At 36.5% G+C, this 17,544-nt stretch overlaps 1 protein-coding gene across 24 annotated transcripts in view; it reads left to right on the top strand.

Moving 5' to 3' along the window:
* The window catches only part of KDM4C (lysine demethylase 4C), a 425,929-nt gene that overhangs the window by 296,096 nt on the left and 112,289 nt on the right, over nt 1–17,544 (top strand). For 23 of the 24 annotated variants that reach the window (XR_008291191.1, XM_027047047.2, XM_027047048.2 and 20 more), the window contains one exon: nt 126–234. Coding sequence is in view for 22 of the 24 variants with exons in the window: in XM_027047047.2 (XP_026902848.1) it covers nt 126–234 (109 nt within the window). In the remaining 2 variants the exon portion in view is untranslated. Of the gene's footprint in view, nt 1–125; nt 235–17,544 lie in introns of those variants that run through there. The other variant, XR_003416491.2, reaches the window with a different exon arrangement.

Raw genomic sequence — 17,544 nt, 5'->3', positions numbered from 1 at the left:
CTGGTTTGTGATTGGTTTAGGCTTTTGACTTTCCTTCTCTGTGAGAATTGCCACCGCCCAGTTGAAGTGTGTGGTGTGCAAGCTTAGAGAACTTTTGTTTATGTTTCATGTCTCCTTCCCCATAGGTGGGCCCATGTCATGTGCGCCGTCGCGGTCCCAGAAGTTCGATTCACTAATGTCCCAGAAAGGACACAGATAGATGTAGGCAGAATACCTTTACAGAGGTTAAAATTGGTGAGTGACAAAGCTTCTTTTTAACTTCATAAATTAGTGTTAATTTCAATTTCTGAATATTTCTTTTAATGTATACATTCTCAAGATAATTTTTTTTAGTTTCATTTAATATTCTACCCTTTTCTCCTAAATTTACATATTTGTATATGTTCTTTCCATGTTATATTATAAATGTGCATATAACCTTCCTCAATTCTGTTTAAAATGAGGCAAAAGAATACTACTTTTTTTGGATTAGTGTGAATTTTCAAACCATAGGCTGTCTGGTGAAGTTTGTTAGTAACATGCCTGAGATATCTATCTTTATTTCAATTGTTTAGTTTTCCTCTCTGGCCTGTCTTTGGTTGGTCCTGACTTAGCAAAATGTACCTAACCTGATTTCATCATTTCTTCACCAAGAGATTTGCAGAGAAATAGAAAAAGTTTTTTTTATTACTAAGGGATTTTTTTTTTCACTTATGAATAGATACAAGTCATTTAATTTGCCAGACTCTCTAGCTGATTATCTTCTGACTGGTTTAGGAACATTCATAGAAATCTTCCTACTGGTTCTCTTTGTTAAGAATGTTTTTCATTGCAAAGATTTAGCCTTTAATTCCTCAACATTGAAGTAATGTTGGAGTTCTGTTCAAGTGTGAGCCAAGAGAGCATTAGTGTAGGCCCTTAAATTTCATATTTAATGATGATTTTTTCTATTTTATATTGCATGATTTAGAAAATACTGGAGTGTGTTTTACACATGGATTTAATTCCCTAGAATTTCTTCAGTACTTGTTATTTTTGACTTGAGGTCTTTCCACTATAGAATATTTTGGGTACAGTAGCTGTAACTTTTTACCCAACTATTAACTTGTTACTAAGTCTCTTGCCCTTCAGGGAGCTGGGCATATTGTCTCTGGACCTCTGTCATGAGCACTTTGATTTTAGTCTACAGTTTTTCATTCTCAGAGAAGAGAAAGTATATATTGTTATGTTCCATTGAAGCTGCATCAAGAATTTTGCATCACTAGAAAATATGTGGTGACCTGATGATTGTCATTGGCAGGTGTAAGTGGTAGGACCAGGATGTTCAGGATGTGGTAATGGAAATTTTGTGGATGAAATTGAAATAATGGGTCATTTAAATGGCCCTTTAAAGCTCACAGTGATATAAGAAGAGAGTAAAAAGTTCTTCAGCTCATGGACTTCCCATAGGAAAGTTTGAAATCATATATCTTGGTCAACAGTTGAAACACACACACACAGACACACACACACACACACACACACACACACCCCAATGAGAAACAGTTTGCTGGAATTAGGACTATGAGGCAGGATATTTAAATAATGTTGAGTTTATCACATGTTGAAGAATTCAATGTTTATTAGGACAAATATTAACAAAAGTCTTGTATTTTAAATTTTTTCTAATTTACAAGTGTTACATATTTGCGAAAATTCCAACACGGCATTTAACAATCATCTTTGGTTCTCTATCCTGAAAGATGACTTCTCTTACCAGTTACCCCTCATTGTTAACCCTCAGAATGAGTGGTCACTACTCTTGATGTGTTCCTTTAAGGAACTATATCCTGGCGAATCTAGTCCATGAATGCTTCCTTAATGATTTATTGTTCCTCACGCCAGTCCCAAAGGGGTTTTAAGGGAACAGCAGGAAAGGACAACATGGGATCACTTCAGTGCTATTCAGGAAGTTATATTTAGAAATTTGACATCTGAAATGGCAAAGCTTACTGTTTTCTTCTCAGTGGTATGCTTCACCTTGATTGTGTATATCACATATTCCTTATAGAATGTTTTACATCCTTAAACAATTGGTATCTTGAAAAGAGTATGTTTTGACTGAATTTAAGATCACCTAAAGTCTACTTCTGATGTCAAGGTAGAGCTGTTTATTGACATGTTTGGCTAAAAATGGCAGGCTTTTTTTTCTATTTTCAATATGCATGGAGAGTTTCTTGGAGTGGTATTTATAAAAGTACTCACAGTGGTTAAGTGGGGAAATACAAGGAAGAACTTCATTTTGGGGAAAAGATCACTCAAAATGAAGTTATAGTTTGAAAGTGGGCAACAGCCAAAAGTCTGGATGACTTTTTTGTAAGAATCCTCAAGAAAGCAGCATCACTGTGGTGAATCTCCCATCACAGTGTCTGTGCACTAGTCTTTCTCACTTGGTGATCAGACTCAGCTAGGCTGGCTTGAAAAGCAAAATTCACAAATGATCACCTGTGTGTGGTGTGGGATGCACCTTTCCAGGGAATGAAATGCTGTGCCCTATAGGTATAGTCAAGGGTATGCTTTCCCAATATTAATTAGTATCCTTTTAAAGTTAAGTAATCTATTGGTACATGCCAACATTAGATGTCAGTATTAATTTATTTCACCAAACAATTATTACCTTACCTTGCCAGATACCTAGTGTATATTTTTTTAATTTTTTTTAACGTTTATTTATTTTTGAGACAGAGAGAGACAGAGCATGAATGGGGAGGGTCAGAGAGAGGGAGACACAGAATCCGAAACAGGCTCCAGGCTCTGAGCCATCAGCACAGAGCCTGACGCGGGGCTTGAACTCACGAACCGCGAGATCATGACCTGAGCCGAAGTCGGCCGCTTAACTGACAGAGCCACCCAGGCGCCCCCCTAGTGTATATTTTTAAATGAGGCATTGTTCCTGTATTTTGGCATCTTACAGTTCAGATGGGCTTTCTCAACTTTGGCCCTGTTGATGTTTTACACAGGATAATTTTTTGTTCTGGGTGACTGTCATGTGCTTCGTGGATTGCAGCAACCCTGACCAAACAGACCAAACCCTCCCAGATATATTCTGGGAGGCAGTATCATTCCCATTGAGAACCAACCCACTGGTCTATAGGGAAGATATACACATAAAGATAAAATTTTAATTTTTGTCATTTTCAGGCAGAGAATATCTTGGTTGAAAGAAGTTGGAGACTGAGAGAATAGAAATTCTTAATTGTTTTCTAAAACAATTCTAGAGAACTTTTTTTGGCAAATTGTTTGAATTTATTTGTCAATAATGAAATTTGGCATATATATGTATGTTTACTACTGTATAATTATTACATAATCTAAGTGTTTTAACATTACTTGTTCTTATAAAAATTGAACACCCTTGAATACTAATCAGGTGATGTGTATGTGTGTGTGCATGTACACACACACAGAGTAATTTTGAGTATTTACGGAATAAAGAAAGGCAGGAAATTGTTACTATTTCTGGTTCTGGCTTAAAATTATCATGGCTGGAGACAATACCAAACGTCTTCTGCCTTTTTATGGCCTCTCCTTTAAAAGTTGTGGTGGGAAATTTATGCACAACTTTGTGTAAGCTGCTCCAAAGCAAGCATTGATTTCCTGATTAACATCACAGACACACAGATGATTAAGTCCAAGTAACTAGGAGTACTTCGGAGAGCCTGTGGAATTGGAACATCCATTCGGCACTTGCCCTGTTGTCTGAGAGTTCTGATGATGGAACTTCTGGTCAGTTGAGGATTGAAAACTGAAGTGACCTATTGTAGGAAGGACAAATTGCTCATCCATGAAGCAGCTGCAGCAAGGGGGGGGGGGGGGGGGGGCTCTGAGCCTCTCCCCAGTGCCCACTAGGTGGTGCTGCTGTACAAGGTTTTCATCACATTGCCCTTAAATCACCTCCCTTAGCAAGTGCCTAATTGGAGTCCTGCCCACGTTTGTAGAGGTGTGTGTGTGTGTGTGTGTGTGTGTGTGTGTGTGAGAGAGAGAGAGAGAGAGCGAGCGAGCGAGAGACAGAGAAAGACACAGAGAGAGGGATGGCAGCAGGTTAGCGAAAGTGCTTACTGGCTGTGCATTCAAAATGCTGAATTCCAGAGGGCAGGGTTTTAGTTCAGTTTTCATTTAGCCATAAGAAAAGAGCAGCTTTCCCTTGGGGCAAGTTAGTGTTTTTCTGTATAAGTAATAAGCAATGCGATTAACAGCTAGTAACTGCAAGAGGCTTAAGGAGCAGCTGCTGGCAAACAAAAGTTTAAAATGTCTTCTGAAGTATGAAAGCTGTATATTTAAAAAATGATCATTACTATTAGTTTTTCTAGAACATGGAATAGTGGAATTTTTGCAGAGGTATTTGAATGTTTTGGTAATACTGTTGTTAGCCTTGTATTTATTCATTGGTTCAACTTGCAGCTTTTGAAATAGTTCTCTGTACAATTTTTTGTATAGGAAGTACCCCTCCCACCCCCCGTAGAGGGTATAAGAAAGGATTTGTTTACTTTAGCAGATTTTCCCTCTTATTTACAATGACCATTTTCATAAAAGAGACAGCAAATGGAAAACAACTTTTCCAGTGCTCATCAGTGGATTATGTTGATCCTAAAATGGTGTGTGCTTATACGAAGAACCTTTATCTCATCCAGCCACCTTGTTTGGTAATGTCACAGGTGTGGCCTCTGCTCATCAGATAATTAAATAGACAATAATGATGATGCTAGAGTTATTTTCAAGACAATGTATTTTATTTTATGTGGTTGATAATTTTAAATACTTTAATAAAAGTATTTTTTAAACTAAACAAGATTTTTGTGCAAAAATTTGTTTGGCATATAGTGGTCTTTATCTAGATAGTTTTTTCTTTCCTTTCTTTCTTTAATAACATTTAGTTTTTGTGTAGAGTAATTATCTCAAGGGTTATGAAAGTAATTGCTGCCTTATCTAAAAAAAATGCCACAGGTTGCTCTCTAAAAGCACCAGGTTATCAAGCAGAGCCATCCTTTAATAGGAAAGAAATGGCTGAAAGTGACCTAAATAGGCTATAGCAAAGTTATGTCCAAAGAGAGAACCATTTATTCTCTGTCAGCCTGAGCACTCTTCTGATTATTAATGCACATTCTAGATTACTTCGTATTTTTCTAACCTCATTTTGAATGATTTCCTTTGCCTCTGCATGACTTTTCAACATGGGAAAAGTTATTCTTTCGGTAAGCCCTGTCACAAACCCCTTCTTGTGTTTTCCAATACCTTCTCCACTCTCCAGTGAACATCAGAGCATGGCACCTTGTAGGACAAATAATGAGGAAGATCCTGAGTACATTCCTACTCCCTACCTGAATGGCGTGCTCAGGGACAGCCAGTCTAGGGGTTTGTTTGAAGTCACAGATGACAGGTATGCCTGAAGACAAAAAGAAAACAATTGACCTCAGAATCTACTTAATCATTTCCTTTTCTTAATTCCTTCAGCTTTGTTTTATATATTAATATGATTGCTTGGCCATGGTCATAATTGAATCTCTCAGAGAGGAACAAAATTGTGCAAAGATGGAAATACAAGAAAAGGAAATAGAGATAAAACACATATGAAGTTGGAATTCCTTTTTTTTTAAATTTTTACAATCGAAAAAAATATATAGGTAAAAATTATCAGGAAGAAGAATTAAGGACAGAAATTTAGAGAGGTAAAACAATATATTCTTTATATAGTGGAATCACACAGAAGACAGCAGTATTGTCTGCTGAAATAATCTTCAGTATCATTATTGTCTTTTGGAAGCAGATCACCAAAAAATCTTTAAATCTGATTATAAAATTTAAGGGAAGAACATTTTAAGAACCTAACAAAAGGAGTAAAACAGCATGAAGTTCTGGTATTTGTTACATACTTACCATGAATGTCTGTTGCATACATTGATCACTTGAAGATTAAATGAATTAAAGATCTGTGGAATTGGTATAAATAAAACAGCAAGTAGGATTTGTAGATTCTAAGAAATCTTGGAAATTTGCAGAAGACCTTAAATGCAGCCATTAGTTAAATTTTTTTTTTTTCCTATAGGGAGAAAAGTTCTCAAATAGAAATGTAAGAATATTTATGGGACACATGGGTTGACTCAGTCAGTTAAGTGTCTGACTTCAGCTCGGGTCATGATCTCATGGTTTGTGGGTTCCAGCCCCCGCATCAGGCTCTGTGCTGACAGCTCAGAGCCTGGAGCCTACTTCAAATTCCGTGTCTCCCTCTCTCTCTGCCCCTCCCCTGCTCACGCTCTGTCTGTCTCTCTCAACAATAAATAAACATTAAAAAATTTTAATATTAAATGCATGTATCAAAGCAAATGATGTTTATGTTGATTGCCATCATTGCATAAGAACTTTCGCTGTTCTTTTACCACACATCTGTTCTTACAGCGGCATAGCACAGGGCCTTTGGCTTCTGTGCATGTATGTGTGTGTGTGTGTGTGTGTGGACATTCCTAAGGTTTTTACATTTGAAATACTATTTTTGCAACCAAATAGAGGGAGAAATGAATTTTGGAATAGCTAAAGTTGCCCCCAGGCCTTCAGTGACCTCCGATGTGTATTTGACAAGTGAACTGAGCACAGGCACAAGTGTTCTCTGAGTGAAGAACATTATTTTGAAAAGGAATTTACACTGCGATGATGACTGAGCTACAAGCCTTTCAGTATTTGGCTGAGACCAACTATTCTGCTTAGAAGCCTCTATACACTTTAAAATTTGTACCTGAAGGCAAATAATAGTGAACTTGAAAGCCAGAGATTATAGTTTTGAAAGGTACATCAATTCTGAAAATAGAGTGGTTTCACTGTGGTGTTCCATCTGAAGAGTTGAATCAAGGGAAAAAAAAAATACATCCAGGCTCCCTATTTCTTAGAATAAAGCACTTGTTCTCTTGCTAACTGACTTGTGTTATCAGATGTATTGCATACTAAAAATAGAATTACTGAGAGAGTTGAGGTCTGCCTCATGTGCTGGAAGATCACCCTAAGTCCTGTTTAGTTAATGTTACAGCAGTGTTAGAGATCAGCTTTGCTTCCTTTCTAGAGGAATCACGGTTGTATTTGACAGAGCCTCTGTTAATGCATTTTGGAAAATGTAAAGACATATTGATTATTTTTCATCACTTTGAAGGAAAAAAACAGCATTATAAAGGTAATCAAAAAGTGTCATTGTGTTCCACATTAACTTATGTACTGTTTTATTCACATATTCAGTTGTTTTCAAAGACAAAGAGGAATTCTAAGCGAATAATAAACATTGACCATGACCAGAGACTTTATTGTTTAAATGCAGTTGAGGAAAAATTTGCTTTTAATAAAGTGAACTCCTGAAGGAAGAATAAGTTATACTACTAATGACATAATTGTGGTGTGATGTGTAGGATCCTATGATTTAATAAATTCAGTATGAAATTTACAATATCATTAAGACCATTCTTCAGGATTTCAACAAACACTGTATCCTCAACTTTGTAAGATTTTAAAATAAGTTTAGTGTAAAAAAAGGTACATTAGTAGCTGTATAGTACTTAACTGTCACAATGATTTGCTACAGGGACTAGATCCTATTGCAAGCTGTCAAATTTGTATATTGCTGTAATACCAAACCATAAAATCTTTTGAGTAAAATGGAAAATGTCAGATAGGCATGACTACAACTAATATACTTTCTGAAGGCTGTAGACATCTATAGGAGAAGATGTGTAAATGCATGAAATGTTATCTTGTTACTATGGATTTTTCTTTATCTGCTGAAAGAAAACTCCGAGGAAAGGAAATTGATTGGAATCTTTAAATTTTTACTTTTGAACTCATTTTTCCTGGGGACTAATTTTTGCAACATTATTAGATAGATAAGTAGAACTTCAGATGATTCATGATTAAAAAATATTGTAAGAGAGTAATCTTATTTTTTAGCTTGCATTTCTGAATTGTTCAATTTTTTTGTGATCTTATCTGTGTCAATAGTGATTACTGATGGATCTTTTAATTGAGTTAGTGAGCTGGGGTCGGGGTTCCAGAGATGGGGTCCCCCCCTTCACTCCAGCATTGACTGGGCCAATGCCAACAAACACATGCCAAACCAAGGCAGCTGCTAGATGGCTCTAAACTATAGGGTTTTCCTTGGCTAACAGTGATTGACAGCAGAGAGGTTATAGTTTTGGAAAGGTATAGTCATTATTGTGAAACAGTGGATTCATTATTATTTGTTTTTCTAATATTTTAGCATAAATTAGGTTGTTTATTCTCTCAGAAGGGTGTTTTTAGAATCTACAAAAATAGGTTGTGAGATGTTTTTGTATAGAGGGTGAATTTTTCCATAACTTGTAATTAATTTAACATATCACTGTGGTATATTTTAGGCATGTTCTTTTATTTTTTTTTTTTGTATGGAACATATTTATTTATTTATTTTTTCAATATATGAAGTTTATTGTCAAATTGGTTTCCATACAACACCCAGTGCTCATCCCAAAAGGTGCCCTCCTCAATGCCCATCACCCACCCTCCCCTTCCTCCCACCCCCCATCAACCCTCAGTTTGTTCTCAGTTTTTAAGAGTCTCTTATGCTTTGGCTCTCTCCCACTCTAACCTCTTTCTTTTTTTCCCTTCTCCTCCCCCATGGGTTTCTGTTAAGTTTCTCAGGATCCATATAAGAGTGAAACCATATGGTATCTGTCTTTCTCTGTATGGCTTATTTCACTTAGCATCACACTCTCCAATTCCATCCATGTTGCTACAAAGGGCCATATTTCATTCTTTCTCATTGCCACGTAGTACTCCATTGTGTATATAAGCCACAATTTCTTTATCCATTCATCAGTTGATGGACATTTAAGCTCTTTCCATAATTTGGCTATTGTTGAGAGTGCTGCTATAAACATTGGGGTACAAGTGCCCCTATAGGCCCCTATAATTTAGTGATGTCATTTTCTAACATGAGTTCATAAATACAGGTACCAGCACTGTTTTAGCCAGCCACAGTTTGGACTTCCTGATTGAAATATGAAAAGGCCTTTACATTCATCTGTTACTGTTTGGATCATGTAATTGTACGTCTCTGTTACATTGAGATTAGGCTGTTTGTATCCAGTGTCCTCCACTTAAGCAAGCTTGCCATGCAGATTGACCTCTCTTAAACTCATCTGTAAACTGGGGTGGTTGTGAGGATGAAGTAAGAAAGTGAAGGGCCTGGAATATAGTCTCTGTGAGCTGCCATTTGGCCAATCAGGAACAGAGCGGATAAATGTTTCTAAGGAGGGAGTAGGTTCCTGGCTCTCTTTTGTATGTTTGTTTATTTATCTGTTCAATAATTATTTCTTTAAGACTTGCTTTGTGGTTAGGTGATAGATTTTATTTCATTTCTACAAATATTACAGAATAATGGAAGTAATTGAACATTAGACAAACATTAGACAAGCAAAGCAGTATGAAAAGATCTTTTGTAGTAGAAATCTGGACTGCAGTGAAGGACCCTACTATATTTGGAGTATCAGGGTTGGCAATCCAGAGGTGGAGAAAAGCTTCCTGGAAGAAGCAATGCCTTAATCTGAGACCTGAAAGATGAGAAGAGCTAGCTGGAAGAGGGGTCAGTATGCTTAGTAGCCTGGAAGTGGGGGGAATTGTAAGGTCTAGGAAGTGAAATTTCAGTAGAGCTGGAGCATGGAGTATAAAGAGGGAGATTGGAGTCTTGAGGAGAAAAAGCCTCAGATGATCTGGAACTGTGAGGTCCAACATGATAGCCACCAGCCACTTATGGCTGTTGAACACCTGGAATGTGGTTAGTGTTACTAAAGAATTGAACTTTAAAATTTTTGTTTTTTGGGGGCACCTGGGTGGCTCAGTAGGTTGAGCATTCAACTCTTGATTTTGGTTCAGGTCATGATCCCAGGATCATAGGATCGAGCTCCGCATCAGGCTCCGTGCTTGGTATGGAGCCTACTTGGGATTCTCTCTCTCCTTCCCTCCTCCTGCCCTTCTCTCTTTCTCTCTCTCTCAAATAAAATTAAAAAAAAATTGTATTTATTCTCATTCACATGGACACACCTCCCATTGCATTCCACTGACCCTCCACAAGTTTAGGCCCAACCACAGATATGGAGCACCAGCATGCAGGGGCTGGTAATGTCTAGCCTTAAAATATGCCTCTGTTGTACAGTGCCCAACAACAGTTCTGCCTCTCTAAATGAACCCTGACTAAGACACGTCCTAAGACAGTTAATTTCCACTCCTGCTATGTAACCTGAAGCAGGTGGGCAGTGGGATAATGTTGGCAGGAACTATATTTTCACACTCCCCTTTTATTTTAAATTTTATTTAATTTTAAATAAGCTAAACTTAAAAACCGATGCAGCATAAACACATGAAAGACAATTGTAGTTTTGGTAGGTATACATTTCAAACACCCTTGAAAACTTAGTATCATAGTTGAGATGTGCTGTAAGTGCAAATACGTACACAGCATATTTAAAAGACAGTATGAAAAAAAAGAATGTGAAATGTCTCATTAATTTTTATATTGGCTACATGTCAAAATGATAATATTTTACATTTGTTGACTTAAATAAGATATATTAAAATTAATTTCACCTGATTTATTTTTTATTGTAAAATATACTTAACATAAAATTTTCAATTTAATCATTTTTAGGTGTATATTTCTGTAGCATTAAATGTATTTACATCTCATGCCCCTGTATCTTCAGAACTTTTTCATCTTTCTAAATTAAGCTTACTCATTGAACAAATAATTCTCCATTCTCTCCACCCTCACCCATTTTTTAATGTTGCTCCTGAAATATTAAAAATTGTAGTATGGCTTCTATTGTATTTCTGTGGACATTGCTATTCTAGAAGACTTTGTACTTTATTATAAACACACTGGAGAACCTTTAATTACTGTTAAGTGGAGTAGCAGGGTCATGTTTGTATTTCAACTATTTTTTTTAAGTTTATTTATTTATTTTGAGAGAGACAGAGTCAGTGCAAGTGTGGGAGGGGCAGAGAGAAAGAGAGAGAATCCCAAGCAGGCTCTGTTCTGGCAGCGCAGAGACCAATGTGGGGCTCCGACTCACAAACCGTGAGATCATGACCTGAGCCAAAACCAAGAGTCAGACGCTTAACTGACTGAGCCACCCAAGAGCCCCTGAGCACAGGGCTCCACCACTGGAAGGAACATAAGGTTCGGGCGAAGTACATTTTGCACATACTTAATCTGAGGTCCTTATAGTTCATCTCCTGTTGCTCAGGAGAGAGATGTCCCAGAATCCTCCTTGTTGTGGGTATGTAGCTATTTAACAGCTTGCTCCTAGATTGTTAGGGCTAGAGGCATGTGATGGTCAATGACTATTACTGGTCAGTAATTCAGAGGTGGTGAACAACTGGGCTTTCTCTGGATGTGCGTTTGGTTCATGATAGTAGTGTATCTGCCATTCCAAACTCTTATTTGAAGTGTAATAGTAACCACAGTGTCAGCCCTGTAAGTTTCATTTAAGTTTTTCTTAAAGCAAAGTTGAAAATGAAAACGAAATCTATGGAAGTGAAATAGTTTGGTTCATAAGAAGACAAGCAAGAAAGAATGTCTCATGTTCTCCTGAAAGATAAATGTGTCCTGCAACCAATAAAAACACAGTATACTCTGGTATGTTGTTGCCAAGATGGGTGGCCACAGTATGAAAAAGGATTTGTTGTAAGAGTCACACGGAATTCACAAATCCATGAAAAGGTATTCATTTCAGGATTGTTTTTAGTTGTAATTTTAGCCTAATTTTAGTTCAAAATCATCTTTTTACTAACAGTTTTGGAGATAAAACTGACTTTAGGGTAAAATTTTAAATCGTGAATTTTTTCCATTCAGAATATAAAATACATTCCATCTTTCTTTGGTAACAAAATATTTTACTTTAAATGGAAAAATAGTCAAATAAATTGACCACTTTTCTTTACAGGAATAGTTCTTAAGGTTAATTAACACTTAACCATTTTTCCCCTAGAGTCATCTGTTGCACCTAATTGATTTAAAATTCATTGATTTTAAAACACTTATTCTCTATAGACAAAGCAAAAAAATATGGTAAAATCTTTTCACTAAACAGATATTTTTCAGTAAAAAGAATTGTGAGATTCTGGCAAAAGTATAATTTTCATAGACTAATGAGCTATCTGACCAGAGCCAACTGAGCTTCATGTGTTTTTTTACAGTGATAAATTGACTATGTCAAAATATGCAATCTAGTCTGGTGAAATATTTTACTATGAAAGTTTAATTCTCATTTTTTATTTATGAAAGCAGGGGAGTGTCATACTAGCTGATAATATGCTGGCCATTTGGTATGATTTATTTCAATGAGTGTCACTTGTTGATGTGTTTAGTGATTGTTGACCTATATTTAATTCTAAAACTCTAAGTGGTATGAAATGTAATAAATCAGCTGCTGTAGTTAAAAACAAAACAAAACAAAAAACAAATCATGATCCACAGATCTATTCAGTTGTCTTTTCTTAGTTTTAATGATGTCACAGCTTTATATTTGACAGCTGTTGATTTGGGGACAATGGAAGATTAACAGATTTCTTTACAATTGTGGGAATTTGCTTAGAATAATTTCTACTACAAAGCATATCTTTAAAATGTAATAAAATCATCTTTTATTACATGATTTTGGAATTCCAGCTTGTCATTTTCAAGGTTTTGAGGAAAATTATGGAATAAAGAGCATTTCTTTCATTCATTTATCAATCTTTTATTCAGTAAATACTTATGGAGCTGATCTTAGCATTTGTTGCTTGATGACCAGGTGCACAAGATGGATAGGGTCACTCCTCTTTTTGGGTTTCCATTCTGGAAAAATTTAGATGTAGAACTTCTAAGGATGTGATTTCTTCTTTGGGTCATTTTGGAAGGCAGAAGGAAGGGCTGGAGTAGAATGTTCATCTAAGGCATTTATTTACAGAGAGATTGAAATATGTACATCTGTTTCCTAACGTTTCCTAACAGGTATTTTTCTCACGTAGATAATTTCTTACAAATAGATAAAGTTTTTTAAAATGTACCGGGGAGCCTCGGGAGCTCAGCTGGTGAAGTGTCTGACTCTTAATATTGGCGCAGGTCATGATCTCACCATCTTGAGATTGAGCCCCGTGTTGGGCTCCACACTGAGTGTGGAACTTGCTTGGGATCCTCTCTCTCCCTTTCTCTCTGCCCTTCCCTTGCTCATGCTGTCTCTCAAATAAATAAACTTTAAAAATGTACATCTTTCAGATATGAAATTAGTTTGAGATCATTTTAGAAATAATAAACATCTTTGAAGGCATGATTTTAAGGGGCACCTGGGTGGCTCAATCGGTTAAGTGTCCGACTTTTGATTTTGGCTCAGGTCATGATTCCACAGTTGGTGAGATCAAGCCCTGCACTGACAGCATGGAGCCTGCTTGGGATTCTCTGTCACTCCTTCTCTCTCTGCCCTTCACCTGTGCTCACTCTCCCTCTCCCTGTCCTCAAAATAAATAAATAAACATTCTTAAACAATTTAAAAAACCTGGGGCACCTGGGTGGCTCAGTCGGTTAAGCGGCTGACTTCAGGTCAGGTCATGATCTCACAGTTTGTGAGTTCAAGCCCCACATCGGACTCTGTACTGAAAGCTCGGAGCCTAGAGCCAGCTTCTGATTCTGTGTCTCCCCCTCTGTCTCTTCCCCTTCACCACTCATGCTCTCTCTCTCTCTCAAAAATAAATATTAAAAAAAATCTTTTTAATTAAAAAAACCATAATTTTTTTTTAAGGTTTATTCATTTTTCAGAGACAGAGAGACGGAGCGTGAGTGGGGGAGGGGCAGAGAGGAAGGGAGACAAAGAATCTGAAACAGGCTCCAGGTTCTGAGCTGTCAGCACAGAGCCTGATGCGGGGCGAATTCACGGATGGCGAGATCATGACCTGAGCTGAAGTCGGACGCTTAACCGACTGAACCACCCAGGCACCCCAAAAAACCATAATTTTAAAATAGTGGTATACTATTACCATAAAATTTTAAATTAGTCATAGCTTACAACAAAATTAAATATGAATAAAAACATTCATAATGATGAAAAGTTATTTATAATATGTACTGTTTCAAATACCACAGTGTCTCAGAGTTGTTGTTTAAACAATTGAAGAGCATTGGGTGTTGTATGGAAACCAATTTGACAATAAATTTCATATTTAAAAAAAATAAATAAAGAATTGAAGAGTTACGTTACTTCACTTATACTGCACAGTAAAAGGCATAAACTCAGTACTGCTGTAGGAATTTGCTTTAAAATTTCTCTAGGAAGAGGCCATTCAGAGATAACTATCCTTTGGTATTACCCCTTTCTTATGTTTCTCAAAGCAATTTGTAAATATTTTTCAAATAATAATTTTAGTTGGCAGATCACTTAGAACTAAGAAAGAGATTAATAGCCCAAATGTTTTTAGAAACAACAAAAAAAATTTTTAAATACTTCTAATTCTTAAGTCCTGTTTCTCTAAAAATCCTTTTTCATAATGTGAAAATAAAGAAGTCAACAACACGAGAATCACTCCTTTTCCTGGCAGGCCCAGCAGTTAATATATGTGCATTTTCAGGCTTCTCAATTTGACAGGGGCAATCACCATTTAATTTCAAAATTCCATTAATCTTAGTGATAGCCTTAGAACTATTGAGTCTTCTTTTCCTGTCTGTGACAGCATTACTGTGTCTCTGCTCTTTGCCACATGCTGATTTGGGGATCCCTGCCCAACACCTATGGCATATAACAACACTGCCATGTACATTCTGCATAGATAAGGCATGACAGCCTTGTAACCTCAGCTTGCTGTGCATGCAGAGGGGGACAGCCCACCTGCACTGGGGAAAGCAAACAAGCAAGTGTGATGTGTTCATCCTTAATCGCATTCTGTTTCTCCCAGAGACGTTTCAAGAAAATGATAGGCCACGCTCAGAGTTCAGGTTATCAGCCTGAGACACACGAGGTGCAGGGTATCTCCATAGCCAATAAGGCTAAACTGTACTATTGAACTTTGACCTGTTTATTTAATGTTAGAATTTTAATATACAGATCATGTACAGCTCTTGGTCCTTTAACTTTTAGTTTAAAAGACTTACTGGTTTAGTTATAAAAGTAATGTGTGTTTCTCTTCAAAGATTAAAAAAACCAACTAAGTGTATAAAATACACAAATAAAGTAATCTCCAGCTCCATGGCACTCCACAGAAGTGATCATGTTTCATATTGATTCTTAGCTTCTTTCTATAGAAAAAACAGCTTGGAAGGATACAGCATTTTACCATCTTGTGTTATAATTGAGTATGTGTCAGTAGCCTATTATCTATATGATAGTCAAACACATGTATGTAAACCTGTTTTATAAAAATGTCAATATTAAAGATAGTTGTGTTGTTCCTTTGGTCTGAACCCAGCAGTACTCCTAATATTTCACATGCCTTTGCTTATCTCACCCATTTTGAAATCTTTCAGTCTGCAGGTTTGAATTTTGTTTTTTTAAATAGAATTCGATTATCTGAATTGCACTAAAGGTAGTGCTGACTGGTTCTTGTGTGACTTGGAACACATTTTTCTCATACATAAAACAAAAATGATTAAGTACCAGTACAGTTCACAAATGTTTAACTTTTTAAAAGAAACTTTTGATTTGTAAATGGTTACAGATTCCTAAGAAGTTGTGAAGTTAGTATGCTCTTCTGTGCTCTTCTCCCAGTGCCCTCCTCTGGTTACCTCTTACCTACATATAGTACAGTATCAAAACCAGGAAATTGATATGTATGTAGAGTTCTATGTAGTTTTATCATGTTTATTGCTATAATTTTATTACAAGGAAATGTAGTTTCTTGGAAATGGTTAAAAGGAAGGTCAAACAAAAATAGTAGCAATGTATTATGGCTTATAGCATATGTAAAAGTAAAAATAACTCTTGACACTTGGCATAAAGCCCTGTAAAATTGTGCAAAAATTTGAACTTACACTTCACCAGAGGACAAATATGGATAGCACATAAGTGCATGACAAGTTGCTTAATATCTTTATCCATTAGGTAAAGCAAGTAAAACCACAATGGGATGCCACTACCTATCTGTGAAATAGTTAAAATCAATATAACTGACAATACCAACTGGTGATGGAACTCTGTTACATTGGAACTCTCTTATATTCTGATGGGAATGCAAAATGGTACAGCCATGCTGGGAAACAGTCTGGCATATTAAATTAAACATGCAATTTACCATGTTGCCCAGCAATCTCACTCCTAGGAATTTATCTAAAAGAAATTTTATGTTCACACAAAAACCTGTAAGTGACATTTTTTTGTGGCTTTATTCATCATCACCAAAATCTGGAAACAGCCTAATGGTTTCCAACTGGCTAATGAATTAACAAACCGTGGTGTATCCATACAGTGTAATACCATTCAGTACTAAGAAGAAAAAAACTGATACCATCAATGTAGATGAATCTTAAATGCAGCATGCTAGATGAAAGAAGCCTGACTGAAAGGCTCCATACTATATAATTCCATTTCTATTACATTGTGGCAAAACAAAACAAAACAAAGCTAACCCCCCTCCCCAAAACTATAAGGACAGAGACTGCACAGGGGTGGAGTGTTGACTACAGAAGGACCCAAGGGAATTTTTTTGTGCTGGTGGAACTGCTGTATATGTTAATTGTGGTGGGCGTTGCATGACTGAATTGTTTTACTGAAATTTATAGAAGTGTACACCTGAAAGGGTAAATTTTACTACAGTTAATTACACTGTAATTTTAAAATTATGTGTAAAACTTTGCAAAGGCCTATGGTGGGTGTTGACACAATGTGACTTTTGCCCAGTGTTCTGAATGTCAAAGTGAAGAAATTCAATGAGGTGCAGTAAATGGTGGGAATAACTATTACTTTTTCAAGGTAGCCAAATGCCTTGTTATCTAATTAGTGTCATGCATGAATGGATGAACGAGATACCCGCTGTCCCTACCTACTATCCAGAGAAGCTATAGCCAAGAATAAAAATTATGTGTAAAACTTTAGTTTTAATATTACTAGATTGAAGGGGCACCTGGCTGGCTCAGATGGTAGAGCATGTGGCTCTTGATTTTGGGATTGTAAACTCAAGCCTTATGTTGGGTGTAGAGATTACTTAAAAAAACAAAATCTTAAAAAAAATATTATTAGACTGACTATGGAAATGACTAACAAAACTAATGATAACTCAGTGGCATAAGGAGAAAGAAAATGTGAAGGGAAAGAAAAATAGAGGAAATCAAAGAATGGAGATGACAGCAGAAAAGGAAAGGTTTTGGGAAACTTAAGAGGCAATAAAGACCATGACTGCTCACATCCCACCCCAAACTCAGTGTTTTCTTTCCTTCTTGACAACATTTGACTTTTGTGGCTGGAATCTTCTGCTCATAAGGCTTTTCATGTAGATCTCCTTCCATTCAGAAAGTTCTGATCTCAGGTAGTTATTGCCATAGTTAAAATCCTACTGCCA

Source organism: Acinonyx jubatus, chromosome D4 (assembly GCF_027475565.1).
Source record: "Acinonyx jubatus isolate Ajub_Pintada_27869175 chromosome D4, VMU_Ajub_asm_v1.0, whole genome shotgun sequence".
Classification (NCBI taxonomy): domain Eukaryota; kingdom Metazoa; phylum Chordata; class Mammalia; order Carnivora; family Felidae; genus Acinonyx; species Acinonyx jubatus.
This window is presented reverse-complemented; position numbering and strand designations above follow the sequence as displayed.